Genomic DNA, 18,974 nt, shown 5'->3' with positions numbered 1-18,974 from the left:
CCTACAATAAGCAGCTTTCAAAGTCTGAGAGAATTTTGTGTTGTTGCTTAAGACAGTTGCAAATATTTTTCGAAATTTGGTTAGCAATAAGAAATTTTAAAATATTAAACAAAGTTTGATTGAATTATCCTAACTTTCTTCAAGCCCTTCGGATATTCGAACTTCAGATAATCGAGTTTGGACTGAGAAAGGTCTATCGATGAATAATAAACTTTGAGAATCTGGGAACCCTGCCATGAAAAAAATTAAATTTGTTAACTCTATTATGAGAGCAATTCTCTCAGATTTCGGTCATTCGATTTTTTTTGCATTTTTTAATCTGGCCGAAACTTTTTTGGAGCCTTCGGTATGTCCAAAGAAGCCATTTTGCATCATTAGTTTGTCCATATAATTTTCCAAAAAATTCTAAGCGTAAATATAGGTATTCGGTGCCCTCTCCCCTTAGGAGACCCGGGAGGCGGAGTCTTGTCGCAAAAAGAACGATACACGCCTGTGGATCCGTTGACGAAACCGCAAGGTTTAAGAGGGCCACAGTATAAGGTGTTAAGTCGATTCCGTTTTTTATATAATTTTCCATTCAAATTTTGCAGCTGTCCATAAAAATTATGTTTCAAAATTCAAAAATCTGTATCTTTTTGATCGATTTGCTGTCTTCGGCAAATTTGTTGGTATGGACAAGGAATGAATCATAAAAGGAATAAAAATGATATACGGTAAAAAACAACTGTTGGTCATTTTTAATTTCACTTTTTGCCACAAAAACTTGATTTTTTTCAATGTAGTCCATATCCACATCTACAACTTTGCCGAAGATATCAGATCGATAAAAAAAATTCCTTAAAAAGATACAGATTTTTTAATTTTCATACATCATTTTTGTATGGACAGCTGCCAAATTTGTATGGAAAATTATATGGACATAGTTATGATGCAAAATGGCTTATTTGGGCATACTGAAGGCACCAAAAAAGTGCCAGATTAAAAAATACAAAAATTAAAGTTAAAAAAAAAAGATCGATTTCGTAGAGGATTGCTCATGAGATTTTTATAAGACTTGTAAAGTTTTTATACCATATTTTGTAAGTTTTAAAACATTTTCAAACTTATTTTAATTTATCAATATCTGAGTTTTTAGCTCAAAAATTTTTTTTTTATTGAAATCATCGAACCCGAAACAATAAATGCATTTCAGTCACTTTTCCAATCATCATCAATCAACCCTGCTCACAACAGAGGAAGAGTGAATCCGCGACCACGTTTGATTGTAGTGGAAGTAAACAAACCATCAATCTTGTGAGTGAATGTGTGTGTGTGGGCAAAAAAGTAACAAATCAACCCCGGTCCAATTGACGCCTCTTTCACTGTGGCAATATTAAATACTTAACAACAACTAGAGGGAACTATTGCAGTGAGACACACTAGTGCAAAAAAGAGAAGATCTTTCAATCGTGTCTCTTCTTGTTGGAAGCCCTGTTTGACCACGTCCAGTACACACGATTGGACGGAAGGGGGCACACTCATTGAGTCAATTGGGTTTTTCTCACTTTTAATTCTCTTGACTTTGTTTATTAGCACTTTATGGGATGCTAATACGGTCGTCTCGTTATCGTCGGACTAGATTTGAGTGCCGGTGCAGTTTGCAGGGTCATTAGTTTGTGTGGGGTTATTTTGATAAGATTTACTGGGGCTTCTTCCTCTTGCTATCAGAATATCTTGCAGGAATGCTTGGAATTTTTGGTTTGATAAGAATAGTAATAGCAAATAGAACAGCACCTTGAGTGCACACTCAGTTTCATGAAAAGTTGAATTATTTTTAGTGATTTTGAAGATCTAGAACCAGTTTGTGCGTTTTGAAACAAGGTTTGCCCATGGTGGCCGAGCCTTGTGCCCGAGGGGGCATTTTGTGACCGCAATAATTAACTAAGTCTGAGCACAGAAAACTGCAGCAGCAGCTGTGGTTAAGGTGACCAATTAAATGGTATTAAATGGTCGTATAAGTACACTGTTGAAGGGTGTACTTAAGGGCGAAATTGGCCCAGTTTTGCGACTAATTCGTGTTATTATAATATATGGTTGAGTTCGTTGCAATCTTGACTTAAGTCTTTGTTTTGTTGTTTATTTTGAGGTATTTTCATGAAATTAACTGTTTCACCTTTAAATTATTGTTATCTATCACGTATTGAACAACAGAATCCGTCAAAATTGTTTATATTTTCCCAAAATTTTATGTTCTTATAACATGCCACAACAAACCACCAACAAAAAAAAAGTAATAACATGCAGCGATCAAGTCACGCCGGTACACCGGTTCGGTTATTCGACGAGTTTATTTAAAGCCAAAACATTGCCCCAACGGAGTTATTTATAGCTTTGAATTGCCCCCACACACACAGTGTTGCGTTGTTTGTGTGCGGTCAAAACCGCGCCACGATTCGTCGTGGGTGTGCTAACCTTGGATAGTGGTTGAGGTTTTTTTTGAAGCAAATTTAATTAAAGTTAAGAAAATCTGCAAAATTGTTTTTTTTTTTTTTTTTTGGGAGGGTGATCTAGCCGCACATCGTTGATGTCGAAACCTCTAAACTGGGCCCTCGTCCTGTCACGTCCGTCAGTAGTCTTGTCGTACATTACAACTAGAATCAGATCTGCCAATGAATTAGTACACTTCGACCAAATAAACACTGACGCTGTATGGATCTGACTCTAGAATAAATGCACAGTTGTGTGTTATTCATAAGTCCAAAATGTTCAATTATTCATATAAGTCCAAATATTCATTTGCGAATAACTACCTAACTTGAATTGAATACAAGATTTAAAGCAACCTATCCGAAAGCTACTCTTATCTTAAATCCCCGACATTTTAATTATTAACCAAAAAAAACCTTTCTTTTAAAACCTGTCTGGCTTCCTTTAAAAAAACAAAAAAATATATTTTATTATAGATATTTTACAAGTCGTGAATTGAAAAAGAGACGACCATTTGTTCGTCAGAATTCCAGTAGATCCTCGATTCGCAACAATGGTCGATACAATCATAATCCGACAACCGTTAGTTCAACAGATCAACGAATTTAGTCCGATATCATTTCACTATTGATTGATCGAGACTCTATGGAAATTTTGACAAATCAGGATGGTTTTTATGCTACTTGAATGAAAATCACCAATTCTGATAGAATTACTAAATTCACTGTTACTAATTTAGTCCCTAAATAACTAAAGGCAAAGTATAAAAAGTTGATATTTATAGTTAAAATCCTAAATTCTACAAACACTATTTTTTTTTAAACCCGCATCCTAACCTGACACCCGCATTAAGATAGGGAAAAATCACATATGTAGCGGTTCATTGTACAAATGTGATATTTCCACTATCAGAGAACCTCCTTGTCTCGATGACAGCTTACCGGCCATCGATTAAGCCCTGAGACTACGCCAAAGTGGGTTCTCGCAGCATGAAGTGGTGTCCATGTGTAAAAATGGAAGCTTCAGCAATATACTGAACACTTCGATTTAAATTCCACATCGAATCAAATCATACTCTTTGCCAAACAAGCATCAAACCTATGACACTCATTATGACAAAGCCCAGGGAATTAAAGTTAAGAAAATCTGCAAAATTGTATAACTTTATGTTTACATTGGTTATAATTCAGTGATGTTTTGATTTTGATGGCATTATATGTCAGTCTGGCAATGGACACAATGAAGTCGATCCTCGTTATTCTATTGACCAACAGAATTGTATCAAAAAAAAAAAGTATAAAAATTTAAATTATAAAATAACAAATTAAAATTATTTTTGCAATTCCGTCGTGAAACTGTTTACTTTTCCTGTCATTCTTGAACGACGAAATAGCCTACTTTTCTGTACCAAAAATAACAGAATCGAATAGCAACACTTTTCAAAATAAATTCTGAAAAGTTCTACTTTTCAGCACTCAAATGGGTGCTGAAAAGTTGAACTTTTCAGAACTTGTTTCGTAAAGTAACACTTTTCAATATTTTTTTTTTATTTAAACGATTTATTGACAAAAAACATGAAAATTTTACATATAATTTCACTCAGTGTGTGTTTTTTGGAATTGCAAAAAATGTTGTATGGAACTCGTAGCAAAACTTGATTTTTCAGCACTCTTCGTATTTATCCAACTCGGTGAACCTCGTTGGATAAATGTACGACTCGTGCTGAAAAAATCCTCTTTTTGCAACTTGTTGCATAAACTACTATTTTAACATTTGAATGAAAAAGCAATTTTAAATGCATTCGACACCAGTACACAAATATTTTGGTTTAGTGAGCCCAAAAATGCTTAGTATGCAGGGTGACCACTCAATTTGGGAAATCGAGAAAGTCGGGAATTTGCTATTTTTTGTCAATAAGTCGGGAATCGCAAGAATACTTGCTTGAAAATTATTTTCTAACTATAGAATAATTTTGTAATAATTTGTACAATTTTCAAATTAATTTCACTCAATATGACTGTAGCACTTTAGTTTAAGTTTAAGTTATCTACTTTAGGATGGAAGGCTATTTAAGGTATTCAAAATTCTAATTAATATTGGATAATTATGATGGCATTCATTTGGAACAGATTATCATAATATATTTTATAAATCAAATATTTTTTTTTTTGATAAACAAAACAAATGGTACACAGAAAAAAATGATGGTAATATTCATCAGGAAATGGTGACAGATTTTGTGTCAAAAAATGTGTAATATTACATCAGAAAATAATGAATTTTCATCAATTTTTGGTGAATATTCATCAGGTTAACATTTCCATACATTTTTTAGGTCACTCAAAAAAAGGGGTAATCTTCAACCTACCATATTTTCAACGTTCCAAAATTCAACTTTTTTTTTGCTGTGTAACATCTAACTTTAAACAACAACAACAAAGCTAAATGCTAACGATAAACCAATAAGAAAATAGAGCTCAATTTCAACAATTATGACCATTGTAAAATTTAGATTCGGCTAAATTTATTTTTAATTTCTGAAAAAAAAGTTTTAGACGGGCAATTATTTTTTTGTGGTAAGAATTTTTCAATGTTAACCTAAGATCATTGTCACTTACATTTTTCACGGAACCTTAGATTTCGAGTTGCCAGATAAATAACCATTGATTTAATTAAATTAAAAATCTAAAATTAATAAATTCAAAAAGAAACCTGGTAAGATCAGATATTTCGAAATGTTTTGAACGACTGAAAACTGTATTTGATAAAGACAGAATTAAAAATAAAATTGAAAATTCAGATGTTTTTTTCTCATATTTTGCTACCCCCTTTGCGCATTTCCAGTACAAAACCCAAATGTTTGGCAATTTTTAAAATAAACGTTGAAATTGAAACAATACTTATTGTTAAGCATACAGTTATTTTTAAAAGACTGATTATTTATGTTTTTCTTCTGAATCAATACAATGAGTGCTTCTATTTTTAAAGTAATTTTTCAGAAATTTATTGTTAAGTTTTTAGTCTTACTAAAACTATCAAGAATATGATTTCTGAACTTATTTTTAAATTTTGTTTGATAGTTGATTTTGATATTTTGTTAAATATTTTTTAGGCAAGAAATGCCTATTATATATGGTTCTGGAAAAGTCGGGAATTTAAAACATGGATTTGGGTGGTCACCCTGAGAAGAGAATAGCTTAATTAAAGCGAAAAAAATGAATTTTGAAATACTTTATGAAAGTTGTAATTCATGATCAAAATGCTGATAGGCCGATTATACAAATCGGCTGAGAAATGGTATATTTCCCCTATAATTTGTTTTTTTTTTGGAAAAGGAAGATCTCCTTTGATTTTTCGGGCCGATTTTTGCCTAGAATTTCACATTTTTTCCAGATTTTTAATTTTGAATTTTTTTTATTCGAATGAAATTCTGTGGTCCATGCATGCCATGTGTCGTTTGAAGATATATTTTGCATCATTAATTTTTTTCAAACTAGGCTCCAGTGTTTTAAATGAGTGATAGAAAAAAATATCATCTCACTCCTGCACCACGATATCTGAAACTATAGCGACCGTCATTATAACTTGTGAGATCTTTTCCTTTGTCTCGTGATCAGGGATGGTATTTACTCGTTTCCTCGCCGATGGCGAGGGCATTTAGATATCGTCCCTCGCTCAAATCATCAAATTTTTGGCGTTCTCCCAAAACTGCATCAAGAGAGCAAAGCGAAAACGACGCCGGTGAAATAGCGAGCAACGAACAAACCGATGCGTAAGACGGAAAAAAATCTCTCACACAGCCAGTCCCCTCGCTCAAAAAGTAAGAGAAAGAGCAATCGTGAAATTCTCTCGCCCGTAAGCCCTGTAGAAATGAGTTCATTTGTGTGCGTGAGCTCCAGTGTATGTATACAGCATACTTCCATCGGAGCCAGCGAGAGGGTATTTCTCGTCGATGTGATGGGCTTTTGATATTCGCGATAGCAAGCCGACCATCACTCGGCTGCGAAAGAGAAGAGAAATTTTAAGAGACGAGGAACGCACCGAATTATACATCAATGATAGTGCGATGGTGATGGTTTACCTACCCTGCTCGTGATTTCTGGCAAAGGCATTCTCTTTCCGTCGCCAACGCTCTCTCACCAAAGATTATTTGGTTCTCTCAGGAAAGCGCAATGAAAAAACGCGGCAAAATTGGTTTTGTGGCGGCTTTTCTGCTTTAGCTCTGATGAGGGGGGATGATTGTTAATGAGAAGAAAAAGGAGAATATCAATCGCGAGTGTGTGAAAACAAAAAAACGATGTCGTCTATGATCGGCTATGAGAGTATCAAGACGGAAAAAGAGCAGTGATACTTGGGGCATTAGTATTTAGCGGCGATGGTAGAATTATCATCAGGAGACTATCTTTTGACGCTCATCAAGAGAAAAAATCGTAAAACTCTTTTGCGCAAGAAAGATCAGTATCAGTGTTGCAAAAGAGTGATAGAAAAGCTATCAATAGATTATCTCTGCACCAAAAATATCCGAGAGTATAGCGGCCGTCACTATAGCTTGTGAGATCTCTTCTTGTGTCTCGTGATTCCCAGCGATGCCATTCTCTCTCTATCACTCCTTCCCTTTTCCTCGACTATGCGCTCTCACCGCTGAGTCTCTCAATCTCTCCGAAAACTGCTATGAGAGAACGCGAGATGGCGATTAGGAGCCGACCACGCATGACGCCCCTTCAAACTGCGTTTGCAAAATTGGTTTTGTGGCGGCTTTTGTGGTTAAACGCTGTTGCGGTAGGATGTTCGTGGAAGCGAGAATGAGAGAGAAAAGGAAAATGTCAATCGCGAGTGGGTGAATACGAAAACGTGTTCGGCTATGTTCGGTTCTGAAAGTTTCAATGAAGAGAGAAGAGCAGTTGTATTTGAGGCATGAATATTCAGGCGAGATAATTGTAGTTGCTGAGAGCTGATATTTTGATATTTTAACAACCCTGATCAGTATAATGAAAACCGAAAAAAAACATTATCAATTAAATTAATTTAGCAAACAATACAAATCACAAAAAATCTTCGACTGAATGATTATTTTTTTCGAAATGTTCAGGAAAGAGTTTTTTTGCGATTATTCCATCCCAGGTGTTTAGGCATGATAATTGTAGTCGCTGAGATCTGAAAGTTTGATATTTTTACAACCATGCAAAGCTCCATACAATTTTGCGAGCTGGTCATACAAAATACGAATAATTGTATCTTAAGTAAGGATGATCGATTTGGTGTCTTCAGTAAAATTAAAGGTTTTTAGAGAAAATATTCACGCGGAAGAGAAAACCGATTTTTTTATTTGACGTTTCATAACTAAAGGTGAAATTCCCAAAAAAAAAGCTTATTTTAATCTTATATGCAAAATCTTGTGCCAGATTTACAACTTTTGAAAACAAATGTGTTCTTAGGAAAAAATCTAAAATATTCTCAAACAAAACTTCAAAAAATATGTGCTGAATTGGGATTATGTTAGCTCCGTTTCTCTATGAGCTTTTTTGTGTTGGGACCATCCACAAATCACGTGGAGTTTTTTTGGAAATCTCGTGAACAATTGTCCATACAAAAAAAAAATCAATTTTGTATGAATCGTGGACAACCAAATTATGTTGAATTTTCAAGCTTCTTTCGTTCATATTTTTTGATAATATGGTAAGTTTCAAAGTATTTTTTTGAAAGTCACATTTTTATAATTTGCAATTTGGGTATCCAACGACTCGAAATTTTGCATGCATTTTCACTTGTTTTAGAGTGTTTTGAATGAAATACACAAATCTTCACAAAATACAGTATTTTCTCGAAAATACCCAAATTTGTATAATTCGCAATATGGGTAGCAAACGATTTGAAATGCATGTATTTCAACTGTTTTTGAGATTTTCGAATGAAATACTCGAATTTTCACAAAATACCGTATTTTCTCGAAAATACTCAAAGTTTTATAATTTGCAATATGGGTAGCAACTGATTGGAAATTGTTCATGTTTTTAACTATCTTTGAGATTTTTGAATGAAATACTCGAATTTTCACAAAATACCGTATGTTCTCGAAAATACTTAAAGTTTTATAATTTGCAATATGGGTAGCAACTGATTCGAAATTGTTCATGTTTTTTTTAACTATTTTTGAGATTTTTTGTATGAAAAACTCGAATTTTTACAAAATACCGTATTTTCTACAAAATACTCAAAGTTTTAGAATTCAAAATTTGGCATGTATTTTTGATGTTTTAGAGTTTTTTGAATGAAATACTATATTTTTTACTAAATACCGTATTTCCTACAAAAAAACTCAAATTTTATAATTCACAATATGGATATCAAACGGTTCGAAATCTTGCATGTGTTTTAACTGTTTTAGAGATTTTTGAATGAAATACTCAAATTTTAACAAAACACCGTCTTTACTATAAAAAAAAATCAAATTTTATAATTTGCAATATGGATTCGATTCGAAATTTTGCATGTATATTAACTGTTTTAGAGTTTTTTTTTTAAATGAAAACGCAGGTAAAATTTCGCATTGTATCAAACCATATTGCAAATCATGAGTATTTGAGTACTTTAAAAAAGTACGACATATTGTGAAAATTTAAGTATTATATTTAGAAACTCTAAAACAGTTAAAATACATGCAAAATTTTAAATCGTTTAAAACCTATATTGCGAATTATACAAATTTGAGTATTTTCGAGAAAATACGTTTTTTTTGGTGAAAATTCGAGTGTTTCTTTCAATAAACTCTAAAACAGTTAAAATACATGCAAAATTTCAAATCGTTTGATACCCATATAGCGAATTATAAAAATTTGAGTAACGTCATCAGGGGTGGCATTGGGTCTGGGGGTGAGATTGGGTCATACAAAAATGCTGAGATTTGTTGAAATTTGACGGTACTGTAAAAAACGATACTTTGTGATATTTTTTAGTATTTATACTTTGAAATATTATCAAAAAAAATACTAAGGGGAAGCTTGGAAATTCAACATAATTTGATTGGTTTTAGTCTCGACGATAACGATAACCATTATCGTTATCGTTAGACGATAATTCTATCGCTTAACAACCTTGATTTTTTCAATCCTTCCCAAATCCTCAGGATTGTTTGGGCGTAGCCTTGAAGCACAGTGTGTAAATGTACGTTATTACTGTTCTTATATAGTTTTGTTTGTACCGGGAAACAATCAAATTGTCTGAAGACCCCCTTTTACAGCGCGATGCGTATTGCCATTTAAATACCAGGATTCTTATAGCTAGAATTTAGGTTCCTAATAAGTCATAAAAAGGAATAGAATCAATGCCATCTGAAGCAGATCTTAACTGGAAGTGTTGATTCTCCACTGTTTTCAGGGGATAAGGGAAATTCTCCACGGTATCCCGGAAGAAGTTTTGCTTATTGTTGGACGATTTTCTAGGAAAGGTAAAAGGTTTTTGGTGTGTTCTCTTTTCTTTTTAGATACCATTTTGTGTCCTGTACCTTCAGAGTATTATTCTGGTTAAAATATTAGCACCCAGAGTCAAGTCAACGAATCGAATCTTTACAAAAATCGAGATATATTTTGTATTGACGAGAAGGAGACTCTTTAGGAGGTCTTCGATAAAACTTGAATATTTTAAACAAGTAGTTTTATTTAGCAATTTCAAATTGTTCAAATCCACTACACCCCCGACGTCGCGCCACTAAAAAACCCACTTCAATTATCAAGAAACACACTTGCTCCGTGTTTCACCAACACTGCCATAAAACCACTCGCGCAAAAAATAAAAGACAACAAAACAAAAACCCTTCTTACCTGATTGCTCGCCGTCTCCCGTCTCCTCGCACTCTTCAACCTGTTTCAACAGGTCCCCGCCGTCTTCGTTCTCCTCCTCCTCGGGTTCCATGCTCACGACCTGGACGGCGCCCACCACCACCACAGTCACCTCCACCTCCTCCGTCGCAATTTCCGGTTCGGCTGCCAGGTTTGTTTTGTTTTCGCTCGATGCAACTTGCAACAACTTGGAAGAAAGTGTCGACCTTTCCTAGGAGGACGGTTGTTCTAGCTCTTCATGGTTTGCTTCTTCTTTTTTTTCCTGCGATTGAATTAACCGATCTAAACTTGAACGTTGTCCTTTTACGATCACGAATCCGGCTTTGGACAAACCACACAATCTAATCTAGTTCAACGTGCACAAAAGAAACTTGATTTCTCGTAGTCGTCGTCGACCCACGACTTGAATCTCCACCCACGCTCGCGACACTCGCGAATGGCGCCTTGGCCACCTCCTCGTAATGCCAATCTGCCGTGTGGAGTGGTGCCAATAATAGAGTCCTCCACTGTCGAACACTATCTTTCTCCTCGTTAAATAATCATTTGTCGTCCACTTGAGAGCCACTTCTGATCTAAGAGTTGATTGCGTTCTTCGAATTCTAGCGAATTCCTTGCTCAACCAACGACGACGTCCAACTCGCGCTGCAACAGGTCAATCACTGCAAATGGGAAAGAAATCGAATTAGAGACACTACCGTACTGCCTTTTTTAATTGAATTGCTCTGAATCTGTGAAGAAGTGGTCAGACTCGCGTGCTTACAGAATCAACGCTGCACGAAAAAAAAGCAAGAAAAATATCTCGCGAGGTGTCGTGCGCGTAGTTTTGCGTAATTGTCGCTTTACAATTTCAAAATATTAGCACTTGGCTTTGGTTGGTGCATCTAGTGCAGAGTTATCGCCGCTACTCTCGTACTGCTGGGTTATACACTAGTGTGGCTAGGTCTACCGCAAGCAAGTAAGCGAGCGGTACAACAAGTCTGGTGACGGTTCGATGGTGTTGGTGTCGCCTTGCACGAACGAACGATCGCGACTTGGAAACTGAAAGATTAATGGTTTGTAGAATTCGAAGGTGCCTCCGAGAAAAAAACTTTTCTGTCATGGCTATTCGGTGTTCTACTAAAACTCTTTCCAGTTCAACGAAACATCACTGCGATGAACACTGCGATGTAGGCCTGGCCGCTTAAATGTTTGTCGTAGGCGTAAACAATATGCGACATCTAGTGTTTAGTAGCAGAACAAAACGTATGGCGACGATTGAAATATGAACTGTTTTAGGTTATGAAAGCAATTTCTAATTTTTGAATTTTTAGCTGAACAAATGTCTACGAAAATCATAAATGGGATTAACCTTTTGTTTTTGATTTTCTGGAACGCTTCCCAAAGAAACCAAAAAAGTCATTCAGCACCATTGATCATTGGTAAACATCATAGCTTCGTACAGAGTACAGGCCTCCAGAAAATCCGGATTTTTTTTTAAATTTTCATTGAAACTATTTAAGCGTGTACTGATTAGCTCTCTTTTATCATGAATCTTCATGCAACACAATTTTGGAAAATGGCATGTTGTTTATGTTTTTAGCGAATCCTCGTCAAACCTGATCAAAAGTGCACCGATTTCGCTCAAATTTGGCAAGGGAGCTCCTTGGTCAAAATAATTACCAAAACCCCAAACCCACGAAAACATTTAAGCTATTTTAACGAATTTTGCAAAAAAAAAACTACCTCTTTCAAAAAATTATTTGGTTGAACCAATTTAAGCGCACCGCGTTTCCAGAGAAAGTTAATAAGATAAGCTAGTAATAAAAAGAAATTCAAACAACAAAGCTGAATACACTTACAGATAAAATGACATATTATGTGCAGGAAACAACAGGAAACGACAACGGTAATGGTTATTGTTATCGTCGAAACGATAGCGTCAATCCATCATTCCTATCGGCGATTTTTAAAATCTTTCTGCGATATTCTGTTAATATTTCAATGCTTTCAAGTATAAATACAGTCCAGACTCGATTATCCGAAGGCCTCTGAAAAATTTCACTTTGGATAATCGAACCACGAAAAAACAAAATCTGGGTCTAATTTTGATTCTATAACCTAAAATTTGATTGTATGACCCCTAAACTACGCTAATGTGGTTAAAATTTAAAAACCGAAATGGCGGCCAATATGCATTTTATTACTTAATATGCAATCAACTATTGAAATTCGCAATTCGCAATTCGCAATTCGCAATTTTCAGTGTAAGAACGGGCCTTGACCGATCTTATGCACCAGGTTCCCGACGAACACGCACTGCCCTTACACCTACATCTCACCCTTGCTCTGAGTCAGTACGAGCAGCACGCTAGAACACGCTTTGAGTGTTCGTGCCAGGCATGCACACCTTCTTTTCCGGTTACGCATTTTAACTCGGCCGGGGGTGGTACATTACGTAGGGTTTGATGTAAGTATAAGCGCCTAACCATTTATAGTGTGCCTGTCAATTTTCATTAAAGCAAAAAACTGTTTTATTTTTAGTTTGAATTCAAAAACTAATTGTTATTTACTGTGTATTGTTTTCTCCTGAAATCTTCCCTAGTGTTGAGTCGTGTTTAGATGTTGATATTTCTTTTGTCGCGGTGTTTTGTTACAATTTTTGGTCCTAAGCGTTTTATAAAAGTTTACCAAAAGTACAATGGTAATATTTGTGTTAATCCTTTAACCATTCCATAAATTGAGTAAGGGCTCAAACCTCACTAGTTTGAAAAAAGGGTGAAGATTGAAAACAATAGACAGTAAAAGAGAATTTATTTTATAAAAATCAAGAATCAATAGTAAGAGAATGATGAGCGAATTTTAAAGAATAAAAATGAGAAGCTAGATGTATTAGATGTAAAATTAGACATTAGTTAATAAATAGAGATACAAAACAAGCTTAGATTAAAGTAACGATAATTTATATGACAGATAAAGAATTATTCAAATAAATAAATTCGCAATAAAATCAAAAAAGATTAGGCAAATGATAAATAGACTTGATATTACTAGTACATTAAGGAAAAGTATATGTTTAAGAAAAAAAAAAAAAAAAAACAAAGTTTGTTACAGCAGTCTCAATTGGTAAAAAAGAGTGGAAATGCTTTGAGAGATAAGAGAATCAAAAGTTAGTAAAATCAAAATCAAATGATATTAAATAGAAGAATCAGTGAAAAAGTGGGAATCAATAGAGCAAAAATAAAAATAGAAAATAGGTGGTAGCTGAGAATGAAGAGAAGAGAAACCCCGTTGTGCGTTGTTTCAGGTACATCCACAGCAGTTGACTCAACATACTGCGAATCAAAACAATACCGTCTACAATCACAAATTACTTCCCTTTCCCACATTGTCGCGCCCCTTTCTTTTAGCCGTCTCGACTCTGACCCGTGGTGGTTAAAGGTTTACGATCCGTTTCCACAGGCCACCAGCTAGGTCATCATGAAAACCAAGCCAACGTGGAGGTAAGAAAATAGGACACTTGCAAGGAACCAGAGCTATACTGTCTTGATCAAGATAATTCGGATGATCTAACAGAACTACGGATGTAGTTAGTTGCGCTCCTTCCAGAATGTTCCTTACGTAGACGTCAACCGAAGAGCACGCAACAAGGTCAGTGCCATTGCATGCTCTTAGGTATCAATCTTTGGCCTGCATCTTCACCAGCCTATTCATTGTCAATGAAACTAAATATGTTTTGAAAGGTATTTTTTTTCGCTTCGCTTGGAGAGACGCAGACTGGACTTCGTCATTTCAATGAGATGAATGTCCAAATCCAAGTTTCCTGGGAATTGGGTACTAAAGTTCTATGTCAATTTTTATGTACAACGTTAAAAAACACGATTAAAAACCATTTCTGATCACTTTTTTTCATTTTAATGCAAATTTTTTTTTTGACAAGACAACATTTTTTCGATGGATCAACTATGGTCCCCTTGGAACGAGCTGTCAAGTAAGAGCTTTTCTGTCAAGAAGGACCGCGAGGTTAATTTTTCAAAATTGATTTAAAAATCCATTTTAAACTCTTTGTGCTCGTACAAAGGGTCATTGTACTCAGAAAAATAAGCTTTATCGCTGTAAACAATAATATCAGCAATCTAAGCTTCATTTTAGGACCCAATTGATCATTGGGAGTAGAACCAATTCCACCTTAACCAGATTCGCACCATGACAGCCGTCCATTGTCGGTCGTTCCCTTCTCCAGCGAACACTAGGGACAAGGATAAGGGGAGTTGGATGACGGGAATTGTTGATTTACTACTAATTTAAGAGGATAAGGGAAAATCTCCACAGTATCCTAAAGTAAATTTTGCTCGAGGCGAGTTGTAACGACTCTTCCAATTCTTAGATTCGACTGTATAAGTTCACGGTTAAGTGGATAGAAATTAAGCTTGAAAATTGAAGGACGGGGGATCGATCCCTGCTGTGAAATGCTCATGTTGTTGTTGTTAATTCATTTATTTCTTGGTAATTCGCTGCCCTAATGAAATTCTCATGTCTTTTCAGAAAACAATGAGTCCAGAACACGTTTGAATATTTTCTCCTCTATATTTAATGCACCACTGTTGCACATGCAACAAGTCAATCCCACGGCCCGAACCAGACCTTCCTTATTAGTCCCCGTGTCGTTCCGTTTGCCTGTTTGTTTTGGTCGCGCGCACATGTCCTACCGCCGCCACGGCACCAATATCGCTAAACTAAACCCAGAGAGCTGTGTATTTTGTATTTATATTTTGCATTCTTGCGGGTCCGCTGCTGCTGGTCGTGGACATCGGTGGTGGAGCTCACAAAAACACAAACAGATCTTGGTGGAGATCGTGTGCCGCATTGCAGCGAATGATCGATTGTAACACGCACACCAGCGATGGTTTTTTTGAGGGGGCTTTTTAATGGGTTAGTTGGAGTTACTTTTTCTTACTTTGGTTGGATTCTTTGCAGAAGTCTAGAGTAATTGAATGGGACATTTTGAAGGGGATCTCTAGAAGGTATGTTGAGTTCAAATAAACATTTTTGCGATTTTTTGGCATAGCAAAGCGAAAGTAGACCAAGGTTAGGACTTACCTTTGTATTATAAGTTGTTGCTCTATTCAAATGGACAAAACAAAGCCATTGTTTACGGCTTCATGGTCGAAAACTTTCTGTACGTTGACCTCCAAACAGTTTTAAGTCTTCAGCAAACATCGGCTACTAATCTTTAATCATTTAAATTACTACATAATATTATTACTAAATCCACCAACACATTTAAACCGATCGGCTAAGTTATGTCACAGATTTTCCTCTGCCTTTGCTACAAACTTTCAAAACTTGCCTTCACTAAACCCACTTCAATTTCACGACAAATCTCGTCACATTTTCACCCGCCCCAGAAAACAACCATCAACCCACCAAGCTGACCTTGACTGATGGTTTTACGCACTTTGAACTTCGGGTTTGGCACCCTCGCGACGTTTTTCGCCGGAAAATTGCGTTTTTCCACACGGAGCAGCACGCCGGACGATGGACGACAGACGAAAATATGCGACTTTACGACGAGGAGCCGACCACGGAACAAAGTGTGCGTGTTTTGCTTTTGCTTTTGAAAGCGAGTTTGACGTTTGCGGGGAAGCGAGCGATGCCAGAAATGGTTTTGATTGTGTGGAAAGATCTGTGCAAAGAAGGTGGAAATTATGCAAGAATGTTCTGTAGAGTTTTTCGAAAGAAGGCATTTGACGCCAACTTTTGAAATCTGCCGTTTTTGCTTTGAAAAGGCCCAATAAATCATTTATTTATTGCCGTTCAAGAGCCAAACGACAGGCGACACCTAGTGTTGAGTAGCAGAACAGAGCGAAGAATGTCGATTGAAATTTCCGCCCTTTGAGGTTATGTATGCGAATTCTGTTTTGTTAAATTCCAGCGTTGAGAACAACTTTTGAGCAAAAAATCGAGCTGATACTTTGTTAACTTTTGATGCTTTATCAATTTTAACAATATTATTTTTTCAAAATTATTTTTTTTTCAATTTTTTTTATTGCGTTAATTTATAGAGGGCAAAGAGTTAACAATCGTACTACTTGAATTTTTTCTCAAAAGTTGTTCTATGAGCTGTAAATTCAATTTTAAGTTTGCATTCCTATGTAACCGAACAGCGAAAATTTGAATCGTCATTCTTTGATGCTTTGCGCCACCTGTCGGAATTTTTGAGCTTTTGATCGCGAATTGCTTTTGTCTGTTTTTGAATATGTACCTCTAGTCAGCTACATAGGGAAATGAAATGTTCTGGGAGAAATTTCAAACACCCAAAGTCATTCAAATTTAAGGTTGAAAAACTTGTAATTTTTCTTTGGTGCTGGCACCAGACAACTACCAGATTATTATCAACAACAGTTTTACAATACTTATAATTGTTATAAGTCTCGTTTTTTGCCAAAATTATTTTAAATTGATTCCAACCTTGTTCTTGCATGATCTTGTTGCTCGATTGGAACCCCGATTTGACAGTTCGATTGGAACCCTGAGAGTGACATTTCGCCTCTCCATATAGGCTCTCTACAAAAAACAAATGTAGAAATACAAAGCGAAAGCGTATGGACATTTTTTTTAAATTTCAGACGCCCCCTCCCTCCTTGCGGACAATCATTCACACACAAAAACATCCTGAAAATCGGATACCGACATCAGTTTTTTATCCATATAAAAATTGTGACTTTCTGATCGTTTTGGCGTCTTTAGAAAAGTTGTAGAAGAAAACAATTTTGTTTTAAGCGGTATACGCACTTCGGAAGAAACCAGTCAAGAAAAAAATCAAATGGGCAGCAGCGGCAGCGCAAGCAAGTCAGAGAGGGTGAAGAAAAGCCCCAAGAAATCGCTCCCTCTCCTTTGTTCTGCTGTTCGTAAAGCTGTTTCTTGACCCCTTTCCTTCCGATCTGCATACTAGCCTTTACATATTTTAGGAAACCAAAAATGACAAATTTTTGAGATTATCAGACATAGATTTAAAAAAATCACAGTTTGGTAATTTGAGAAAAATCATGAATTAGCAAAAAACTTAAATGTTGTCGACAAACTTAAAGTTGAATCAAATTTTTAATCAATATGTGTTTTTATTGTTTGATAAAATGAATCACTTTCAAATAAAAGCAATTTAAGCCACATTTAAGGTAAATTTAATGTTAAAATTAGTTTATTTTTGACTTTTTTGAATTTTATTCCTGTTCTTGACACTTTAGAAGCCGTAAACCAGTTGCTGCGATATTGCATTGTATATGAATTGTAAATAAGAAAAATGAATTTTATTTAAATAATATTAAAATAAACCTTTATTGTTCAATTAACGATACCTCAGTACCATTGGCAACATTATTCTCATTTTTATGCTTTGCAATAATATTTTTCAATATCAATCCAGACAAAAAATAACATTTTTGCCATGCGGTCATAAAATTATAACCATTTCAAGTCATTCTTTTCTCTACCAAAAATAACAGAATCGAATAGTAACACTTTTTAAAACAAAAGGTGAAAAGTTCTATTTTTCAGCACTGAAATGAACGCTTAAAATTTAAACGATTCATTGAATAATACATGGACATTTGACTTATTTATTATTCTGTAAAAAGGCTGTTTTTCTAATTGCAAAAAAAAGTGTTGCATGGAAGTCGATGCAAAACTTGATTTTTTCATCACTTGTCGTATTTATCCAACTCGGTGAACCTCTTTGGGTAAATGTACGACTCGTGCTGAAAAATCCTCTTTTTGCAACTTGTTGCTAAAAGTACTATTCTTAAAATTAATTTCATGTACGCCATACATTTAAAAATATCTCAGATGTTTTTTCTTTTCATAGAAAATATGTTTCCGATATACCCTTAAGTCCCGCCAGTGTGGATCAATCGGACCACGCACTGGACTCACAATCCAGAGGTCGCCGGTTCGAATCCCGCGGCGGGCGCTCTAAAATTCTTTGTGTGAATATGGGTATTTGGTGCCGTCGCTCCGTGCCATACTTTCATACACTTAGGAGCCTAGGGAGGCGAAGTCCTTGTAGATAAAAGCTGTGATAAAAGGAAGACACTAGTGGTTGGTACTAGCAATGGTGGCCGATAGCTACAAAGTCAACTTCGTTCGTTTTTGTACCCTTAATGTTTTGGATATTAATTTTTGCAAGACAACATCCAACCATGTCATGAAATTTTAATTTGTTTTGTAAGTTTCCCCTAAAATTATTTAAAAATACTCAACATTTGAATAAATTTCAAGGTTATGAAATTCTGATAAAAACCAAAAAAAAAGTTGTTTTTTAATGAAAAAGTTCTAATAATTCTATTTTTTCTAGTTTTTAAATATAATTACATATGTTTTTACTCAACATAATATTTTTTAGTTATCTAGTTTTTCATTTTTTTTGATGAGTTATAACACATATTCTTAAAAAAATATATTTTTTTTTTCCATAAATTTTGTTTCCTTAATTATTTTCTATAAAAATCAAAATGTGATTAAATAAAACTGAAAAAAATCATATTTAGAAAAACTTGTAAATTCAATTGTAAACTTTTCAATATACTTTCATAACGTTTCCTTCCCAAGTCATTTTTTTTTGTTTTTTTCCCAGAATAAAAAATAATTTCTAAAAAGTCTTCGAAATCTGCAAACAATACCAACCCAGCAAAGAGAAAA

The 18,974-nt window shown here is 35.1% G+C and overlaps 1 protein-coding gene across 3 annotated transcripts in view; it reads right to left on the bottom strand.

Annotated features, from left to right (window-relative positions):
- The window catches only part of LOC120427968 (mitogen-activated protein kinase kinase kinase 15), a 60,084-nt gene extending 44,271 nt beyond the window's left edge, over positions 1 to 15,813 (bottom strand). For 2 of the 3 annotated variants that reach the window (XM_052707805.1, XM_052707809.1), the window contains exons 1-2: positions 15,378 to 15,813; positions 10,284 to 10,960 (exon numbers count right to left, since the gene is read on the bottom strand). In XM_052707805.1, coding sequence (XP_052563765.1) covers positions 10,284 to 10,374 — 91 coding nt within the window. In that variant the 5' untranslated portion in view covers positions 10,375 to 10,960; positions 15,378 to 15,813. Of the gene's footprint in view, positions 1 to 10,283; positions 10,961 to 11,061; positions 11,196 to 15,377 lie in introns of those variants that run through there. The other variant, XM_052707806.1, reaches the window with a different exon arrangement.
- Between the last annotated feature and the right edge of the window lie 3,161 nt (positions 15,814 to 18,974).

The sequence above is a fragment of the Culex pipiens genome, chromosome 1 (assembly GCF_016801865.2).
Source record: "Culex pipiens pallens isolate TS chromosome 1, TS_CPP_V2, whole genome shotgun sequence".
Classification (NCBI taxonomy): Eukaryota; Metazoa; Arthropoda; class Insecta; order Diptera; family Culicidae; genus Culex; species Culex pipiens.
Note: the sequence above shows the minus strand (reverse complement) of the source record. Positions and strands in the feature narration are given on the sequence as shown.